Source organism: Loxodonta africana, chromosome 20, assembly GCF_030014295.1.
Source record: "Loxodonta africana isolate mLoxAfr1 chromosome 20, mLoxAfr1.hap2, whole genome shotgun sequence".
Lineage (NCBI taxonomy): Eukaryota > Metazoa > Chordata > Mammalia > Proboscidea > Elephantidae > Loxodonta > Loxodonta africana.
The window spans coordinates 71,043,150-71,063,843 of record NC_087361.1 but is presented as its reverse complement, the minus strand read 5'-3'; the positions used below and the strand labels follow the sequence as shown (position 1 = coordinate 71,063,843).

The following is a 20,694-nucleotide window of genomic DNA, read 5'->3' as shown; positions in this document are numbered from 1 at the left end:
CAATGGGGTTTTCAGAAGAAAATTACTTTCCAGAAACTAATAGATGGTGTTAGAATAAGACCCAACCATACACGGTGAGACACCACCTCTAATACCAGGGCAAACTGGAAACTCCCCAAGGCCCACATGGCTCAGGGTCCAAGGCCACCACTGACCACTGAATGCCTACCCTGGAACAAAACAAATGCCGTCTCCCCCTGGGCTCTGGGTACCTATGTAAACATTCTGTGAGGGAGTACTTTCCTTCCGTGTTCTCTGCAGCTTACTCAGCAGGCCCGTGTATATATTTTTTCAGCCTCCAGAGAAGGAGGGAGGCCTGCCTCGGCAGGTGGGTAACAAGACTGAGTGTGCGCTGCTGGGCTTTGTCACAGACCTGAAGCAGGATTACCACGCGGTGCGCAGTGAGGTACCTGAGGAGAAGCTCTATAAAGTGTATACCTTCAACTCGGTGCGCAAGTCCATGAGTACAGTCATTAGGACGCCCACCGGCGGCTTCCGCATGTACAGCAAGGGCGCCTCCGAGATCATCTTACGCAAGTGAGCAGCCCCTTCCTCCCTCTTCTTCTCCCCTTCGTGACCCTCCCCTCCGGAAGGTCTGGGCGATGTGCCCTGTGCTGAGCTCACTGAATGATGAGAGAGCCCTCCTTGCCAAGTGATGACATCTTAACTAGGATTGAGCATTTACTCCGGCTAAGCATTGTTCTAAGTGCTTCACGAGGCTCGTGTTGTTTAACCTTCACAACAACTCAGGGAGACAGGTACTATTATGATCCCTGTTTTATGGATGAGAAAACAGAGGGTCAGGGAAGTTAAGTAACTTGCTCAAGGCCGTATGGCTAACACTGGCACAGCCAGGATTCAGACCAAGGCAAGCCAAGTCTCTGTTTCCTGATCTGAAAACAGAGAGTAATACCCACCTACCTCATAGGATTTCTGTGATAACTGAATGATTCAATGTTCATAAAGTGCCTCGCACACGGTAAGTACTAGAAATGCTAGTTCTGTGTTCCCTTCTCCTCCCCATTGTCACGCCTGAGTATGAGGAACTTGCATAGACTATCCAAAGGTCATTAGAAGTTGACCCCACTTGCCTGTGTGGCCAGTAGAACTGAAGGAACCGGTGCCTCAACTTGGCTTTAGCCACCTTCTTTCAATCAACGCGTTTGAGCACTTCCTATGCACTAAGCACTATTCTAAACATTGGGGACTGAAAAAATCTCTCTACCTTTGAGAAGTTCCAAAGACCAAGCAATCTATAAATGACCCTTGGCATTGCGTTCACATAAGGGTAGGGACAGGTGACATGAGAGAACCACACTCTCCGCCTACCTGGACCTTACTCCATCCACAGGTCGCCTACCTTGGACAGAGGGACCTCTCTGGGCCATGAACCAGCGTCTGTAGGAGTAATGCAGAGTTGCCCGTAGATGATTGTAGAAGCATGCCGAGTGGGAACAGGGACGCTGCTTTCTGACTGTGTGCCTCCCCAGGTGTAATCGAATCCTGAACAAGGAAGGGGATGCAGTGCCTTTCAAGAGCAAGGACCGCGATGAGATGGTGCGCACTGTCATTGAGCCCATGGCCTGTGAGGGGCTCCGGACCATCTGCATAGCTTACCGGGAGTTCAATGATGCAGAGCCCTTATGGGACAATGAGAATGAAATCCTTACTGAGCTCACCTGCATTGCAGTGGTGGGCATCGAGGACCCCGTGCGCCCAGAGGTGAGGCTTTGGCTTGGAGAGAGGACAAGAAAGTATGAGTGACAGTTTTTCAACAGCCCATAGCCTAGTGTGTACAGACCTAGTGTGGCCACATGGAGAGCACCTAGGAGTCACGGGAGCTGGGGTGCTAGCTCCGCTTCTCGTTGCAACCCCAGCAAGTGACCTCGCTGCTCCTGACCTGCAGGGAGAGATGCTTCTGTGCTTCCTGCTTCTCAGAACTGCTGTGGAGTACTGAACTGATAGAAGGTGCCTTTCCTAGGGTTAATGCTGTCGAGTGGTGAGAAGCATAGATTTTATCGGGCTTACGATTTGGTAATTGGAAAAAGTCAGGAGGCTTAATTAACCAGAGCACCAACTTTGTCTTTAACCATCTGCTTTCCAACACCACCTATGTGCTAAGCACAATTGCAGACACTGGGGATTGAAAAAGCCTCTCTACCCTGAAGAAGTGCAGACAGATGGACTATCAATTGTCAAAGCCCAGAGGCATAAGAGGAAGTCATGCATTTGGGAAACCACACACCGTTGATGGGGTTAGAGCTCCGTGGATGGGGAGTGGTTAGAATTTCTGCTCGAAAGGAAGGCAGTGGCCCAATCTCTAAAGGCCACATCTGCCCCACTGAGGAGCCTGAATCGTAAGTGGGAGAGTAGACTTTTATACCTGGATCTCAAGGCAAATTTTCCCTTCAAGACATGGTACAATGAGGCCAGTTCACATGTGAGTGTTGTGGGCTGGGCAGAAGTCAGGAGGCACCAAGCAGCAGGAAAATGACCACACTTACCCCGTGTCCCATGGTACTGCTTCTAGGATGCCTCTCTCCTCTCTGTAATGAAGGGATAGCTGAACAGGGGCAGCTTACCCAGTGTCATCGCACCCATCCCCTTCTTCTTTCTCCACTGTCCACAGGTGCCAGAAGCAATTGCCAAATGCAAACGAGCTGGCATTACTGTCAGAATGGTGACCGGTGACAACATCAACACAGCTCGGGCCATCGCCACCAAATGTGGCATTCTGACACCTGGGGATGACTTCCTGTGCTTAGAAGGCAAAGAATTCAACCGACTCATCCGCAACGAGAAGGGCGAGGTGGGTCCTGGGTGGGGGATCCAGGGCCTTATTTGACAAGGGAAGGGTCTGTTCTGATGGAAGGCGTCTGGGGCACATGGGAGAGAGTAGGTGGCTTTTAAACTGAAATCTCATCACGGTGAATCTCCCCTTTCTACCAAAGCTGCCCAGATGGTACAATTGGGAATTTTCTACCTTCTCATTACCTTCCTTCACAAGCTATCCTTTGAGACAATGTCACAACTTCTCATGTCATGTTTTTTCTGTCGTGGGATGATTTTGTCCCGCCTTCTGTGTCGCTGCCCTTGTGACTGATCGTGGCACAGCTTTGTAAGAGGATGTGGTCTGGGTGTGGAACAGAGCAAAACTTCCTGGTCTCCGTAGAAATCAAACCTAAGACTTCGGAAGCACCACTAGCCACCTGAGCCAATAACCAACCTTGGCCACCTCCTGTCAAGTCTCTAAGAAATAGGGGATTGGCTCCCAGGTGGGGAGTTGGGAGGAGAAAGTAGATAAAGAGGGTCTGAATGGTCACCATCAATGAATTCTCCTTGGAGAGTTAGGTTGGCTGTTTAATGTGCACTGGTGGCCAGGGTAATATGTCCCCAGGGGCTGTGGAGCACCAGATCCTCCAGAAGCTCAGAGGGCATGGAGAAGTATGATTTTCCTACGTGGCTCTTCTGAGTTTAACTGATCCACGTGTGGTCTGGTGTTTGCAGGTAGAGCAAGAAAAGCTCGACAAGATCTGGCCTAAGCTTCGAGTCCTGGCGCGATCTTCCCCCACTGACAAGCACACACTGGTGAAAGGTGAGGTCAGCTCCTCAGTAGTAGGTGCCCGGGACAGGTAAAGGAACTGGGGCGCGGACAGGCGAGATCCATCAGTCAAAGCAACTCTCATGTCCTGAATAGGGAGGGCCTAGGAGAGCTCCCAGGCTTATAGGGAGAACACACAGCTTAGCAAACATCTGAGTCCTGGTAAGTAGAAGACATAAAGTTGTTTTTTTTAACATTAGTACATTTTCTTTGCCCATAATACTGTGACCTAGGCAGGACAGGTGAAACAATTCCCGTTTTATAAATAAGGAACTTTGAGGTTAAGACAATAATTAACTTGCCTAGTTGCCCAGCTGGTAAGTGGAAGTGGTACAGTTTGAACCCCAGGTCTCCGCTTTCAAACCCATCTAGTGCTTTTTCCATACAAAATTGCTGCTTTATGGCACCGGACAGTGTCTGACAAGGACAAACTATCTGAGCCCAGAGTGCTGTGAAACTATTTCTCCTCTGATTCCTGTAGGGCCTCCAGCACAGGGAAGCGGGAAGGAAAAAGGAAAGTAGAAGGGCAGGGGAGTGCGTGGCCAGGACCAGGAGGGAGGATTTGATCTTGAAAAGAGTACTTGCCAAAGTCCTCAGACAGTACATGTGGGCTCGCTGTGCATGTGTGTGTCTCCAGGACAGCACACGTGTGCTCACTGTGCATGTGTGTGTCTCCAGGAGAGCACACGTGGGCCCACTGTGCATCTGTGTGTCTCCCGGACGGCACACGTGGGCCCACTGTGCATGTGTGTGTGTCTCCTGGATGGCACACGTGGGCCCACTGTGCATGTGTGTGTGTCTCCCAGACGGCACACGTGGGCTCACTGTGCATGTCTGTGTGTCTCCAGGACGGCACAAGTGGGCTCACTGTGCAGTCTGTGTGTCTCCCAGACGGCACACGTGGGCTTACTGTGCATGTGTGTGTCTCCAGGACAGCACACGTGGGCCCACTGTGCATGTGTGTGTCTCCCAGACAGCACAAGTGGGCCCACTGTGCATGTGTGTGTCTCCCAGATGGCACACGTGGGCTCACTGTGGAGTGTGTCTATGTCTCCCAGGTGGTACTTTTGGGCTCACTGCGCTGTCTGTGTCTGTTTCCCAGGCATCATTGACAGCACTGTGGGGGATCAGCGGCAGGTGGTGGCTGTCACTGGTGATGGCACAAATGACGGGCCAGCTCTGAAGAAAGCAGACGTTGGTTTTGCCATGGTAAGCAGCTCAGCGCAGCGTCTCTAACGCAAGCTGCCTTCTCCGTCCGCTGGGAAACCAGGGCGGACTTCTGGCACTGTGCTGCTCCCTGAGCCTTCGCATCTGTCTTTGGGCTTTGCTCTCTCACTCCATCTCCTGCCTACCTTGTCAATAACACTGTGTGTAACGGGGACCCATCAAATATAAAGAACAGATGACACCCAAGGAGAATTCATGAAGTGTCATGACCCAGGAAGACAAGACCAACTTAAACGTGCCCAAGAACATGGCGAGATCATCTGCCTGGGTCAACTCTAGGCAAGCCCATGCTCCATTTGGAACATGTAGAATCTGGCCAGCTCTCTGCTTCTCACTTTGAGGCGGGGAACAGCAGAATCACCTGGAGAGCTCATTGAAAATCACATATTCCAAGGTCTCCTACTTGGATATCTTGGTGCAGTAGGGTTTGGGTGGATCCCAGAATTTTTTTTTTTTTGTACAGGCATACCAGTCGATTCTGATGTTCTGAGTCCCACTCAAGTAGCTTATCGCTGAAAGCCCCCGTACACACTGAGGCGTTGGTGATTGATTTTTAAGCAGCAGAAATTCAAGAAGCTCTCTCTTAAAAAAAAAAAATGTTATAGGAAACAGAAGAATATACCAAAGTAGGGAGAATAATATAATGGTATAATGAATCCCCTTGTCACCCAGCTTCACGTGGCCAATCTCATCCTATCACCTACTTCTCCCTCCAGAACTAAATTGTTTTAAAGCAAATTCAGGATATCATTGTCATTTCATCCATAAAAATTTCAGCACGTGCCTCTAAAAAAATAAGTATGTATCAATAAAACATCCAAAAGAATCATATACCATTATCTCATAACAAAATTGATAATTCCTTACTATCGTCAAATATCTAGTCAGTGTTTAATTTTTCCCATTTGCCTTATAAATCTTTTTACAGTTGATTCGTCCAAAGCAGGATCCAAGTAAGGTTCATGCATTGCTTGTTTGATGTATCTTTTTTACTTAAGTCTTTTAATCTGTGGCGGTGGTTCTCAGATGTGCTCCCCATACGAGCAGTACGAGCAGTACTTGGGGACCTGTCCAAACGCAGATTCTCAGGTCCCCTCCCCAGATCTACTGAATCAGGAAGCCTGGAGTTGGGGCTCTGCAATCTGTGTTTTAACAAGTCTCCTGGTGGTTGTATTGCATGCTTAAGTTTGAGAGCCACTGATCTCATAGGCTCCCTGTGTCAAAGGTCCTGAAGACCACCCCAAAGTTTGGAGATTCTTAAGAAGACCTCATGAGACTCAATAGATCATTGTCCTCACTGCTAAGATTTATTACAGCGATGCAGTAGGAGTGCACAGCTGGATCATAAGAGAAGAAGACACAGGAGGAGTCTGGAGGAACGTACGTCCGGGTTTCCTCACGCTCTCTCCGTCCCATGAGGGGTCACCCTGAGCACACTCTTCCCCACAGCAACAAAAATGCAGGAACACGTGTGTGATGTTTCTCTCCAGGGAAGCCCGTAAGAGATTCACAGCCCAAGGTATATAGGCACCCCCTGTTTAGCACCTTCCAAAATTCCAGGCTCCCAGAAAGAAAGCAGGTGTTCAGCATAAACCATATTGTTTGCACATATAGCCCAGGCACAGTGAACCGCCTGATGAGTTAACTGTTGACTGATCCAAATTCTTAGATCTCAGCCAAGGGCTGACCTAGGCTAACAGTCTCAGGCCTACTACGTTAACACTTTTCTACACGTTTTGTCCCCTTGGCCTTTGGCCAAGGCATTTTTACAGCAAATGCTACAAGTTGGTCCAACCCTCTGCAGCTGGGTTAGACCAACCTGTAGTATTGGTTTCAGTTTTGTCCTTCAGGGGCCCTGGATTTGGCCAGTTAAGACAAATCCCATTATAAAGGTCTGTCTTAGAAAGCCAGGTGACTTCCTCCTTGAGCTTTTTGTTTTGTTTTGGTTTTTTTAAATCTATGAACATTAATATTTAATGTTTCTTTTTTTAGTGGTTTTTAGCATATTCCCAGATCTGTGCAGCCATCACTAGAGTTTCAGAGCATTTTTGGCACCACAAAGAAGCTCTGTACCTTTAGCTATCGCCCTAGCCCCTCACCCTCCACCGCCCTCCTACTTCAGTTTCTGTGTTAACCTTTTCCACCTGGCCAGAGGCATCGATTGAGGCACAGCACAACTCTGGCCAGTGTGTGTGTATGTGTGTGTGTGTGCACGCGTGTGTGTGTGCGCGTGTGCGTGCTGTGTGTGTATGTACGCGTGTGTGTGCGTGCGTGTGCGCGTGTGTGTGCTGTGTGTGTGTGTGAACAAGGAGTTTGTATTTAGTGGGGCACACCAAGCAGGACATACACTAGTTAAGCAGCGCTGCTTAACGAAGGAGCCCTGGGGGCACAAGGGTTAAGTGCTCAGCTGCTAACCAAAGGGTGGGCAGCTTCAGACCTACCCAGTGGCTCCGCAGGAGAAAGAGCTGGTGACCTGCTTCTGTAGAGATTACAGCCAAGAAAACCATATGGGTAGTTCTACTCTGTCACATGGGGTCACTGTGAGTTAAAAATCAACTCAATGGCACCCCAAAACACTGGTTAACGGGGCCCTCAAAGAGGCCTCCCACAGTGGCACCTCCCACCCTAGGGTTCTCAGTGCAATCCAAATAATTCTGTTCAGTCCTTGGCTTTAGAGAGACTCCTGAAGGCAGCCAGTTCCAAACAGCTTTGCTCACTGTGACATCAGCTGGACCCTCGGGAGTGTGGACCCTCGGGAGTGTGGACCTGCAGGAGTGGGCCCCTGCTGTCTCACTGTGCCAGTTCGAGCTATGGGAGTGTGGACCTGCAGGAGCGGCCCCCTGCTGTCTCACTGTCAGCTGTCCGGGTAGGCGCTGCAGTCAGTCCCAGTTCGAGCTATGGGAGTGTGGGCCTGCAGGAGCGGGCCCCTGCTGTCTCACTGTCAGCTGTGAGGGTAGGCGCTGCAGTCAGTCCCAGTTCGAGCTATGGGAGTGTGGACCTGCAGGAGCGGCCCCCTGCTGTCTCACTGTCAGCTGTCCGGGTAGGCGCTGCAGTCAGTCCCAGTTCGAGCTATGGGAGTGTGGGCCTGCAGGAGCGGGCCCCTGCTGTCTCACTGTCAGCTGTGAGGGTAGGCGCTGCAGTCAGTCCCAGTTCGAGCTATGGGAGTGTGGACCTGCAGAAGCGGCCCCCTGCTTCTCACTGTCAGCTGTCCGGGTAGGCGCTGCAGTCAGTCCCAGTTCGAGCTATGGGAGTGTGGGCCTGCAGGAGCGGGCCCCTGCTGTCTCACTGTCAGCTGTCCGGGTAGGCGCTGCAGTCAGTCCCAGTTCGAGCTATGGGAGTGTGGGCCTGCAGGAGCGGGCCCCTGCTGTCTCACTGTCAGCTGTGAGGGTAGGCGCTGCAGTCAGTCCCAGTTCGAGCTATGGGAGTGTGGGCCTGCAGGAGCGGGCCCCTGCTGTCTCACTGTCAGCTGTCCGGGTAGGCGCTGCAGTCAGTCCCAGTTCGAGCTATGGGAGTGTGGGCCTGCAGGAGCGGGCCCCTGCTGTCTCACTGTCAGCTGTGAGGGTAGGCGCTGCAGTCAGTCCCAGTTCGAGCTATGGGAGTGTGGACCTGCAGGAGCGGGCCCCTGCTGTCTCACTGTCAGCTGTGAGGGTAGGCGCTGCAGTCAGTCCCAGTTCGAGCTATGGGAGTGTGGACCTGCAGGAGCGGCCCCCTGCTGTCTCACTGCCAGCTGTCAGGGTAGGCACTGCAGTCAGTCCCAGTTCAAGCTCTCACCATAGCTCGGGAGACAATACGAGTGATTTTCTCCAGGAGAGGGGGAAGCTCTCAGGAGCAGCTCTGAAAAACAAAAATGACTAATGCCTTCCTCCCTCCCCCATGCCTCCCCAGATCCTGGGTGTTGGTTTTTTCTCCATTGTTACAAAATCAGTGTGTCCCATTCGGTAATCATAACTTCAGCTTTTTCACAGCCATTTTTTATTCTCACCCATACTCTGCGTCCGGAAAGGCTGGGCGTGAGAGAACACCAACACTCGCACAGAAGGACATTTTTATATCACTTCCCACGTCATGTTCAGGGACTGGTCAGGACCAAATCCTAAAGTTTCGGAACTTTCAAAATTGGTTTATGTAAACCTCCCCCCACCCCTTTTGTCCTGTTCACTTATCCAGTGAGCAGCCTAGAAAAGACGGATCCCTTTCTGGGACAGAATAATGTCACACTGCGCGCACGTGGGGGGGGGGGACATAGGCAGGTGGTCAGTCCCGCGTCACAAACTGCAACTCATTTAGAAAGATGAACACAGCAGTCAACGACAGTAAGACCTCCCCCAGAGGGGTCAAGAGTGATCTGTTGGGGGTGGATGGAGGGGTCAGGCTTCCTGTGACCTCTCCCCACCCCCACCCCCACTCCCCACCCCCCAACTTGCAGCTTTTGGCAGGGATCACAAGTTAGGAGTGCAGTTAGCCTCGCTGTCAGAAGCACAGCCCAGCAGCAGCTCAGTTTCAGGGGGTTCCGTTAGAGAACAAACCTGCAGGCATTAGTATGTGACTCAGAGGGTCCAGCCAACATCTACAATGTTTCCAAAGTTTAGGGCCCTGAAGAGGGCTGTCCTAATCCGAAACAGCCCATTGTCTGGGTTCTGTTCATTGAGCACAGCCGCCGGTGCTGAGGCTGCGACAGCCCATAGCCAACAGTGTCAGGTTTCAGCCTAGAGGCTGAGCCAGGCAATTAAACTAAGCTGCCATTGAGTGGCTGAGTTGATTCTGACTCCTAATGACCCCTGTGTCAGAGTAGAACTGTGCTCTGTAGGGTTTTCAATGGCTGAATTTTCAGAAGTAGATTGCCAGGTGTTTCTTTCAAGGTACCTCTGGGTGGACTCGAACCTCCAACCTTTTGATTAGCAATGGGGCTTGTTAACCATTTGCGCCACCCAAGGACTCCATCCAGGTAATTAAGATCTGTGAATTCAGAATTCCAAAAAAGCCAGGGGCATTTCTTAGCAGCAGCAAAGCTAAGATGCTACAGGGCGTGCCCAGTCCAAGTGAGAAGCAAGGCTTTTTTAAGCCTTTTTATTTTGTGAGTCTTAAGGTCCAAATTGAGGAGCCCTGGTGGTGCAGTGGTTAAGCAATCAGCTGCTAACTAAAAGATCAGAGATTTGAATCCACCAGCCGCTCTGTGGGAAAAAGATATGGCAGCTTGCTTCTGTAAAGATTCCAGCCTTGGAAACCGTATGGGGCAGTTCTACTCTGCCCTATAGGGTTGCTATGAGTCGGAATTGACTCAGTGGCACACAACAAGGTCCAAATTGACCTACTCAAAAAAATGCATATCAGACTGGGAAATCATCAGCCTCTAAGGCTCAAACATTTGATTTACAAGAGCTCATTAGCAAACTCAAGTGCTTTTTAAAACTCCAAAAGGGTATCTCCACCTGGAAATGGCCTCCTTTTCCTCTCATCTCCCCACCCACCCCCGCTTTTTTTCCCCAGAGGGAAAAATCCTAGTAATAACGTCAGTCGTGGTACTTGTTTTGTGTCCAGTACTCAGAGCTTAAATTCCAATCTGCCACCAGCAGCAAAAGCCAGGGGGTGGTGTCCCATTAGCTTTTCTCTTTGCAGCTTCCCCTGATTGTGCAGATTCTTCCAACATTTATGGAATGATAGACATTAACATTTTACATCAATTTTTATCATGTCCAGATATAATTAGCAAAAGCTGTTTTATTAGTAGTAGTTGTATTCCCTTTCTTCTCATTGCAAGTTTTTCCCCTCTTTGCAAGTTTACACAAACCCCTTGCAGTAAATTCAGCATTTAAGGGCTGGGGGTGGGGGTGGGGGCAGGTAGGGGGACTGCTGCTGCAATAAAAAAATAGAATAAAAGAAATATACCTGTTGCCATCGAGTCGATTCCGACTCATAGTGACCCTAGAGGACAGAGTAGAACTGCCCCATAGGGTTTCCAAGGAACATCTGGTGGATTTGAATTGCCAGCCTTTTGGTTAGCAGCCATAGCTCTTAACCACTGCGCCACCAGGGTTTCCATAAAAGCAATATAGATAGTGTTACCTGATTAGGGTCCGTGCCCTGGAGCAGTCGAGCCAATGAAACATATTCCAAGTCAGAAAGAGTGAGAAAGTTTATTCAGTTGATGTATACATCCCCGGGGACCCAGCAGCAACACAGGCTGTCTCTATGGAGTCCCAAAGGGCAATTTTACATTAGAGTTTATATAGAGTCTTAGAAGGGTTACAAGTGTCTTTGTAGTCCTCTGCCAGACATTTCTTTATTAGGCTAAAGATATACATATCTGATACCTGGGCTCTGATTTTCTTGTGGGGGTTGTAGGCCACAGGTAGTTCGAACATAACAAAAGGTTGCCTGCATCAGTTTAAAACAAAGAACAAAGTTATTAAAATTTGGTCAAAACAAACTCATTAACAGAGATATGTGAAGGAGGCAGGCAGAGTAAGAACAGCTTATAGGTTTTTGTTTTTTTTTTTAGTTATGTTAAGCTCTCAGTTGCCCGTTCTGAAAAAGGAGAAAACTGCTGGGTAGTGTCGGGGTCACAACAGGCTGAAAAAAAGTCTGGAGTGGTTTTCCCCTGCCCTTTTTTCCCCCTCTGGTTCATCTAAAGCCTCGCTCTAGCCCTGGAAAATGATTTAAAATTTTTGCTCCCAGTTGGAGGAGAGAACAGTGCAAAGTTTTAACATCTTTGGTCCACCCAAAGTTCACCTTTAGTTCTTTCCCCTCCCACCTGGACCAGAGAGCAAAAACCGAAGGTGTCCCTGGGCTGCTCTTTTTTCTCACCTCAGCTAAAAACTGCAGGGGATCCAGCAGCCAGCTCTCCTGAGCCTGGATCTATTGTTTGAAATTCCATAGGTAAACTACCTCTCAGACAGCTACTCTTTCAGACCAGGGGTAATTCTGTAGCCATCCAAGTACCAGAGCTTCATGATCCCCACCGCTCTCTCCTTCTTTTTCCCAAATTACATTCTAGGCATTTCAGTGAGTTGGAATCAGTCTAACAAATCCTACCACTCCCACCGCTGAGGGGCCCCCAAGACCACACCTTCAGTCAGAGATTCAGTGGGATTTATGGAGCTCAACATATAGTTGTACTCCTGGCTAAGATTTATTACAGCGACAAAGTAAGAATAGATGGCTGGGTCTTAGGAGCAAGAGACACAGGCAGAATCTAGAGGAACCCATGTGCAGGCTTCCTATGTGCTCTGCTTCCCATGAGGGATCACACAGTGCACTCTTCCCCCAGCGTGAAAATGCAACAACATGGATGCAATGTTTCTCTCCGGGAAGCCCATTAGAGACTCGCCACCAAGGGTTTTTTTGGGACTGGTCACATAGACACCCTTTGCCTAGCACGTACCAAAATCCCAGGCTTCCAGAAGGAAAGTAAGTGTTCGACATAAACCATAGCATTTGCACAAATAGTCTAGGTTCAGTGAACTACTCTTATCAGTTAACTGGTGACTGGGAACACTGTGAGAGTCAAGTTCCAGATGCCAGTCTAGGGCCAACCTTGCAAACAGGCCTTCCTAAGGATAGCAGTCTCAGGCCTGCTATGTTAAATCTTTTCTGCACCATCCCTTTCCGTCTTTTTCCCCATTTGCAATTTGGTTTTGAAGAAATCAGACTACTTGTCTTACAGAGTATCCCACAGTGTAGATTTTGCTTACTCCATCCTCAAGGTGTCCTTTAACCTATTTTTGTCCCTTGTATTTCCTATAAACTAGTAATTCTAGGAACGATTGAATTCTAGATCCTGTATTTTTGGCGCTCCGGTTAAGTGTTCCGCTGCTAATCAAAAGGTTGGCTATTCAAACCCACCCAGAGGCTCCGAGGGAGAAAGACCTGGCGATCTGGTCCCATAAAGATTATAGCCAAGGATACCCTATGAGACAGTTGTACTCCATCACATGGGGTCTCTCTGAGCCAAAAATCAACTTGACAGCACCTGACAGCACCTAACAACAACGTTACAGTAGTTTCTAGAGGTGATCAGATTCTAGATCCCTTATTTTATTAAAAAAAAAAAAAAAGGGGCTGCAAAATAATGATATTCTAATTCTTTTTCCTTATTAACTTGAATACTTCTATAAAAAGAAATATCTCCTCCTCAACTATTTGGTTACTCTGAAGCTCAGTTCCTACATAAAAGCAGGGTAATACTTGATTCTTTTCTTTTATCTACCAGTTTTCAAAATAATGAGTTGGCTTCTTAGGATATTCCAAAGGTGACCCGTCAGTTGCTAAAGTTTCACTATGAACTCATGGATTTGTGTTTCTTTGAAGTGTTTCATTCCATTGCATCTTTAGCCAGTAGAAGCCTCTTCAAGACTGCTGAGTCTTTTTGACACAATCCTAGTGGCCTCTGATAGCTTTCTTGGTTTCTTGCAGTAAGCTTTTGTGTTCTTGCATAAAAGCTGGGCTTTAGGAACAGAAAACTTTCTAGCCTGGCAGTCAGTGCCCTCCATGAGTGAATCCTGATTCATTTTCCAATCTGCTGTTACGTAACTTTCTGTTCAGAGCTTACTGGTTTACTCACAACTCCTTGAATCTCTCGAGAAATAGTATGTATGTTTCTTTTCCTAGATCTGGAACCACCCATTTCTCAAAGGGGTCCTGCTTTATTTTAGTGAGAACACAACCTGAAAACTAGGGTGTTCCTTGCTACTGAGTAGATCATTGTTTCTAGGTCTTTTCAGGAAACGTCTAGGAAATATATCTCTTTTTTCTTTTTTGAATTATTTACTTCATGAATTCATATAAAAATTTCTGATTCAAACCTAGAATGATAGAACTTCGGTTTAACTTCTCTAATTTTGTATTTGTATGTCTTATGAAGAAGTGATTGGTTGCTAATGGCATTGTCATAATTATTCATTTGTATTATCTTAGAGTATATGTAATAGTTTAGAAATAAAAATATTAATATTGTTAAATAACAATAACACATTAGTTGTTGTTTTGTGCCATGGAGTCGATTCCAACTCATAGCAACCCTATAGAACAGAGTAGAACCTCCCCCCCCCCGCCCGCCGCTATGTGGTTTCCAAGGCTGTAATCTTTACAGAAGCAGACTGCCACATTTTTCTTCCACGGAGCAGCTGGTAGGTTTGAACCACCAAACTTTTCGGTTAGCAGCTGAGTACTGCACCACCAGGGATCCTTTAATAATACATTTACTCTACTAAAAACAGTTAAGATTTTTCCTTGTAGATTTTTTTACCCTGTGAGTAGATCCTACTGGAGATGTGCCATCAAACTACAGTAGTTTGAAGTCATCTGAAACGTTTCTTCTTTGTGTGGTTATGACACCAACTAGCTGCACCAGTTCACGTGTATCATGTTGCCTTCAATTTTAAGGATTGCTTTTTAAACTTAATTTGTTTTATATTTGTATAAAATGGTTACATGGTTCTAATGTCAAATATGCAAAACAGGTTTATTCATAGAAATCTAACTTCTAGCCCTGTTTCCTCCACCCTGTCACCTCCCTCTTCACTTCTCAGGGATCGTTTCTTTAGTTTTTGGTTTATACTTCCATTTAAATATAATCAAATATAACATAATCTATTATTTAAAATATACTCAGATGCATACAGCATTTACATCTCACCCTATTAAATACATGATACCCTACTAGACGCTCTTCCTTCCACCTTGCTTTTCCCACTTAAAAGAAACTGGAGACAATTCCATAGTAGTACACAGAGATATTCCTTGTTTCTTTTTGCAGTGCATGGTACAGCGTTGTGTTGATGTCTGACCCAAAACAAAACCAAACCCATTGTCATCAAGTCGATTCCAACTCATAGCAGCCCATTTTTCTGGGGAAACTGAATTGTATAGTCTGTCTAACAGATGGAGTCCCTGGGTGGCGCACACAGTTAATGCACTCGGTTGTTAACGAAAAGGTTGGCAGTTCAAGTCCATCCAGCAGTGCCTCGGAAGAAAGACCTGGTAACCTACTTCTGAAAAATCAGCCATTGAAACCCCTATGGAGCACAGTTCTTCTCTGACACACATGGGATCATCGTGAGTTGAAGTCAACTTGAGGGTAGCTGTTTTTTTCTTATCTAGCAGTTAATCGTTACAATCTGTAGAGAGAAGAGATAACCTACCAGTATAACACACTAGTACAAGCTAGAGAATAAACTCCTCTGTGAATTGTAGGAGTCACAAAACCTGGACTAAAATGTGGGCTGGAGATGTTAGAATCGGCTTCACAGAACAAGTAAGGCTTAGTTGAGTGGGACCTTAGAGAAAGATAGGATTTAAGTGGATGGGGTAAGAAGAAGTTCCAGGTTTGGGGAAATGGTATCAGCCTATAGAAGTGAATGAGAGATTCAGGGAGTTGTGAATAAACCAGTAAGCTCTGAACAGAAAGGCTGTATAAGAGCAGATTGGAAAATGAATCAGGATTCACTTGCGGGGGGCATTGACTGCCAGGCTAGAAAGTCTCCTGTTCCTACAGGCCAGCTCTCCACGTCCATTCAGAAGTCTTAGTGGTTCCCCAGTGACAGGATTTTGAACTAGAGTGGGACATCTGAACTGTGCTGCCAGACGGTTCCTCCTGGAACAGAATGTAGGGTGACTTTAAGGCGTGGGGGGAGACAAGTGCTTAACTGAGATGCTGGCAGTGGGAAAAGAAATTTAAGGATTTGGACGTGGACTAGGCAGGGCTTGGAAACCTTTTAATTGTTTTCATTGTTTCCAAGGAGGGGAGGGAGGAAGGGCAAGCAAAGATGACTAAAATTTCCAGTCTGGCTCCAGGCTCCTGCCCTCTTTTCTGTAACAGTGACACATTTTCCCTTCATTTTCTTCAGGAGAAAATAGAACTGGAAATATGTAGTTTGAGTCTTCAGAGTATTTGTGTGGCTAGTGTGCCCTCTGGTGTTTATGCCACGTTCCGAAGCTTCTCTGTGGTTTGCCATCGAGTTGATTCCAATTCACAGCAGCCCTGCAGGCAGAGTAGAACTGCCTCACTGGGTTTCCTAGGCTGTAATCTTTACAGAAGCAGATCGCCAGGCTTTTTCTCTGGAGGAGAAGCTGGTGGATTGGAACTGCTAACCTTTTGGTTAGCAACTGAGCTCTTAACCATTGCACCACCAGGACTCCTTGAAACTTCTTAGAGGACGAGAAATGGAGTCTGGACTCAGAACCTTGCTGTAGATGTTGGTACCAAAAACCAGACCAAACCCAGTGCCGTTGAGTCGATTCTGACTCGTAGCGACCCTGCAGGACAAAGCAGAACTGCCCCACAGGGTTTCCAAGGCGCGCCTGGCGGACTTGAACCGCTGACCCTTTGGTTAGCAGCCGTAGCACTCAACCACTACTCCGCCGCCGCTTCCGTAGGTGTTGTCAGGGGCCGTCGAGTCAACTTGCTGCTCGTGGTGACCCCGTGTGGCAGTGGAAATGCCCATAGGGCTTCCTAGGCTATAACCTTTTTGGGAGCAGATCACCAGGCCTTTCTCCTGCAGAGCCGCTGGGTGGGTTTTAAATCAACAACCTTTTGGTTAGCAACAGAGCACTTAATCGTTGCACCAGCAGTGCTCCTCATCAACTCTGTTTTATCCATTTCCTCGCTGTTTTCCTTCCTCTTCTTACCTCAGGGTATTGCAGGCACAGATGTAGCAAAGGAGGCATCAGATATCATCCTGACAGATGACAACTTCACCAGCATTGTGAAGGCAGTGATGTGGGGACGAAATGTTTACGACAGCATCTCCAAGTTCCTTCAGTTCCAGCTCACTGTGAACGTGGTGGCCGTGATCGTGGCCTTCACTGGAGCTTGTATCACTCAGGTGAAGGATGAGGGGTGGGCTGAGATGGGAGGGATGAGGCAGGGGCTAAGGAACACGGGGCACGGGCTATAGTGTGACTACTGAGGAGCAAGGACAAGGGCTTCCCCAGTTGTGTTGGGGCAGGAGTTAGCTCTCCCAGGTCCACTCTCTCCATCCATTTATGTGGGATGGTGGAAATTTATCTACCGTTTATTTCGCACATTGTGTCAGCCACTACGATGAGTACTTAAATGTATTATCTCTGTTCTTCAAAAACAACCTTGCAAGGTAGGTGTTACTATCCCTATTTTACAGCTGAGAAATCTGAGGCTTAAAGAGGTTAAGTAGCTTCCTCAGGGCCACTCGCTAATGGGTGGCAGAGCCAGATCCTAAGGCTCGGTGGAGAGTAGGAGCCAGGCCATCTCAGGAGTAAAGGTGGAGCTCACGAGTGAGGTGGGTGGTCTCTGAGGAAAGCTACAAGGACTGGTTCTTCCTCCCACCAGGATTCTCCATTGAAAGCTGTGCAGATGCTGTGGGTTAATCTAATCATGGACACTTTTGCCTCATTGGCCCTGGCCACAGAGCCTCCGACAGACTCTTTGTTGAAGCGTCGCCCCTACGGCCGACATAAGCCTCTGATCTCACGTACTATGATGAAGAACATCTTGGGTCATGGAGTCTATCAGCTCACTGTCATCTTTCTCCTTGTCTTTGCTGGTGAGCCACAGGTGGAACTAGGGCTGGCGGGGTAGGTGGAGCTGGGACAGAGGCTGGCAGCCTGAGGGAAGGAGACAGCATGGGGACACGCGGAGCACGAGACTAAGGACAAGCGCAGCTTCCCACAGTGCTTTGTGCATCATGCTGTTTCATACACTCCTGTTAAGGATCTCACAAGGGTGGTGTTAGGAACTGAGTTGTGTCCCCCAGAAGTACTCATTATAAATCCTAACCCCTATACCTGTGGATGTAATCCCATTTGGGAATGGGTTTTCTTTGTTATGTTAAGAGGCCATACCAGTGCGGGGTGTGTTTTAATCCAATTACCTATGAGATATAAATAGAGCAGAGATGGCATAAAGAAGCAAGAAGAGATGGGGGAGTAGAGATGCCAGGCCACATGAAGATCGTCCAGGAGTAGAAGCTTGAAAGAGACAAGGACCTTCCCTGAGAGAGGACAGAGAGAGAGAGCCTTCCCCTAGAGCTGGTGCCCTGAACTCAGACTTCTAGCTTCCTAAATAAATTTCTGTTTGTTAACGCTACCCACTTGTAGTATTCCTGTTATAGCAGCACTAGATGACTAAGACAGGTGGCTTTTGTGGACCTTTTTTATAGATGTGAAAGCTGAAGCTCAGTTCACAGAGTGGCAGTAGGATTTAACCCTGTGTCTGCCTGACTCCAGTGCACACAAGCTACACTGCAAGAATGCAGGTGTCAATGGGGCAAACTGATGGGGGGTCAGGTAGGTGGAGACCAGGTGTAACATGTAAAATACAGCACAACCTGCAAAAACTGGAACATGTGTAAGGTGGAAACCTGTTAAAGAAGCAAAGCTCAAACAATCTAGAAAAAAGTTGTAAGACTGCACCCTGTCAAAGGCGGAAAACTTGTGAGACCTGGAAAAACAAGGCAATCCTGTCAAGTTCCAGCTCTCACAGGCTTCACTGTATTTGGTAACAGTTTAGCACAGATACTGACCGATTAGAATGGATACCAGCCATGAGCACCAGTTGGCTGTACCAATGAGTTCTGGCTAAACCTGAGACCAGTGCTTCCCTTCTCCCCACTAGGTGAGAAATTCTTTGACATTGACAGTGGCCGAAAGGCACCTCTACACTCACCACCCAGCCAACACTACACCATCGTTTTCAACACCTTCGTGCTGATGCAGCTCTTCAATGAAATCAACTCCCGCAAGATCCACGGAGAGAGGAATGTCTTTGCAGGCATCTTCCGCAACCCCATCTTCTGCTCTGTGGTCTTGGGCACATTCGTCAGCCAGGTGAGTGTCTAGCTGTGGTAGGCCTGGGGTGAGACAGGCTGGAAATTGGGAGTCAGGATTCCCTACACACCCTGGAAGAGGAATGGAGGAGTCACAGGGGCTAAGGTTGTGGGTTGTACACTTTGGGGATCCCAGTTTGCTCCTCTTTACACGCTGCTCCAAGATTGGAGCCCCTCTTAGGTCAGGTGTTCAGGACAAGGCAGCATGTTAGCAACAAATCAAATAAGACTCGTAGGACCCTTTCATGATATTTCTGAAATGCAGAAATTACACAGAGTGTCCAAGAGGAGGGTCACTGTCTTCTAGCCCCTGCCAGCACACGTAACATGTGTTTACAGGCACAGTATGGGCTCGCTCCATGTCCCTGTCCCTTTGTTCTAAAATGGCTCATCGTAGACAGTGCCATGCAATTCACAGAGAAAGAGAGGTGATGAGCTGGCTTGTATGTAGAATAGAAGACAGAATAAGCCTGGCGTGGGCTTGTCCTATGGGAACTGGGGTGAAGGGCATGGCTGCCCTGCTGCTAAAAGGATGGAGTCGCTTCCTTCTGCCCTGGCCAGAGTGCCCATCCTGGATTCCTCTTCTCTATCACAGATGCCTTCCCTTTGTAACCCAGCTCTTGGTGTTAACGGTAGTCACAAGAAGCCTCCAGTGCCCCCAGCTCCCCCTGTCCTTGTGTTAATGGTAGTCTGCATAACTGCATCGGTCTCCCCCTTCAGAGTGTCTATAAAGGCTATTTGTGTCTGTCTCCTCTTCTGGATTTCTCCTTTCCCCCTCCTCAGAGAGCAGATCAAGGCTTGCACCAGAGGGATCCTGGGCAGGGGGGTGTCGTGGCTCTGGTACCCCTGGCTGAAGTGCTAGCTACCTGTTGCCTCCCTGTCCCCTTCCCTGTTGCAGATTATCATTGTGGAATTTGGGGGCAAGCCCTTCAGTTGCACAGGGCTCACCCTGTCCCAGTGGTTCTGGTGTCTCTTCATCGGGATTGGAGAGCTGCTGTGGGGCCAGGTGAGTACAGGCACGCGCTCCCCATGCCTCCGCACGTCTGCTCTGCTCCAGATGAGAGGGAGCAAGCAACTGTGGACACTTCCTGCTCCTCCTTCCTCGTCTTCTCCTCACTGACCCCCCAAGTTTTTACCTTTTTCCCATCTCATAGGATCCCAGAGTGGAATGATCAGTGCCCTCCACTTCACAGGCTTCAGGTCACTTCTGTAACCATGCCTGGAGGCAGGCAAATCCTTAGCTTCTCTGAGATGGGAGTGGAACTTTTCTGTGAAATTTTGCTAAGAAACTAAGGAGGCTTAGAAGTAGAAGCCCATCCAGTGGCGGAAGAAAGGCCTGGCAATCTACTTCTAAAAACAATCAGCCATCGAAAACCCTGTGGAGCACAGTGCTACTCTGACATACACAGGGTTGCTGTTAGAATCGATTTGACAGCAACTGGTACCCGTTAGAAGTCGAAGAGTTTACGAAGCACATGTCTTTATTCTAATGAAGCTGAATTCTGGCCATGGGCTGCTCTGCTGACGTAGTTCAGGACTCCTGGGCCTCTTCTGTTTCTCATCATGGCCTGACTCTGTCACCTGAGACTCACAAGATCTCTAGAGAGGCAGGATGGCATATGGTTCAAAGCGTGGGCTCTGGGGCTGAGTCTCTGCTCTCCTTTTCACAAGATGAATCACCCTGGACAAGCTACTTACCTCTCTGTGCCTCAGCTGCCTCAACTGAGGATAACAGAGTCACTGTTAATCAGTAAATCAGGTATTATATAGAAAAGGCCAGAACACTGATATGTTGTGGTTGCTAGGTGCCGCCAAGTCGGTTCTGACTCATAGCGACCCTATGCACAAGAGAAAAAAACACTGCCTGGTCCCGCGCCATCCTCACAATTGTTGCTATGTCTGAGCCCATTGTTGCAGCCTCTGTGTCAGTTCATCTCATTGAGGGTCTTCTTTTTCACTGACCCTCTATTTTACCAAGTATGATGTCCTTCTCTAGGGGCTGGTTCCTCCTGATAACATGTCCAAAGTACATGAGATGAGCCTCACCATCCTCATTTCTAAGGAGCA

The 20,694-nt window shown here is 48.2% G+C and overlaps 1 protein-coding gene across 4 annotated transcripts in view; it reads left to right on the top strand.

The window, feature by feature from the left end:
* ATP2B4 (ATPase plasma membrane Ca2+ transporting 4) overlaps positions 1-20,694 on the top strand; it is a 117,560-nt gene that overhangs the window by 81,236 nt on the left and 15,630 nt on the right. For 3 of the 4 annotated variants that reach the window (XM_064273364.1, XM_010590229.3, XM_003410242.4), the window contains exons 11-19: positions 296-537; positions 1,491-1,722; positions 2,630-2,809; positions 3,508-3,595; positions 4,704-4,810; positions 16,459-16,650; positions 17,133-17,346; positions 18,417-18,628; positions 19,526-19,633. In XM_064273364.1, coding sequence (XP_064129434.1) covers positions 296-537; positions 1,491-1,722; positions 2,630-2,809; positions 3,508-3,595; positions 4,704-4,810; positions 16,459-16,650; positions 17,133-17,346; positions 18,417-18,628; positions 19,526-19,633 — 1,575 coding nt within the window. The remainder of the gene's footprint in view (positions 1-295; positions 538-1,490; positions 1,723-2,629; positions 2,810-3,507; positions 3,596-4,703; positions 4,811-16,458; positions 16,651-17,132; positions 17,347-18,416; positions 18,629-19,525; positions 19,634-20,694) is intronic. The other variant, XM_064273365.1, reaches the window with a different exon arrangement.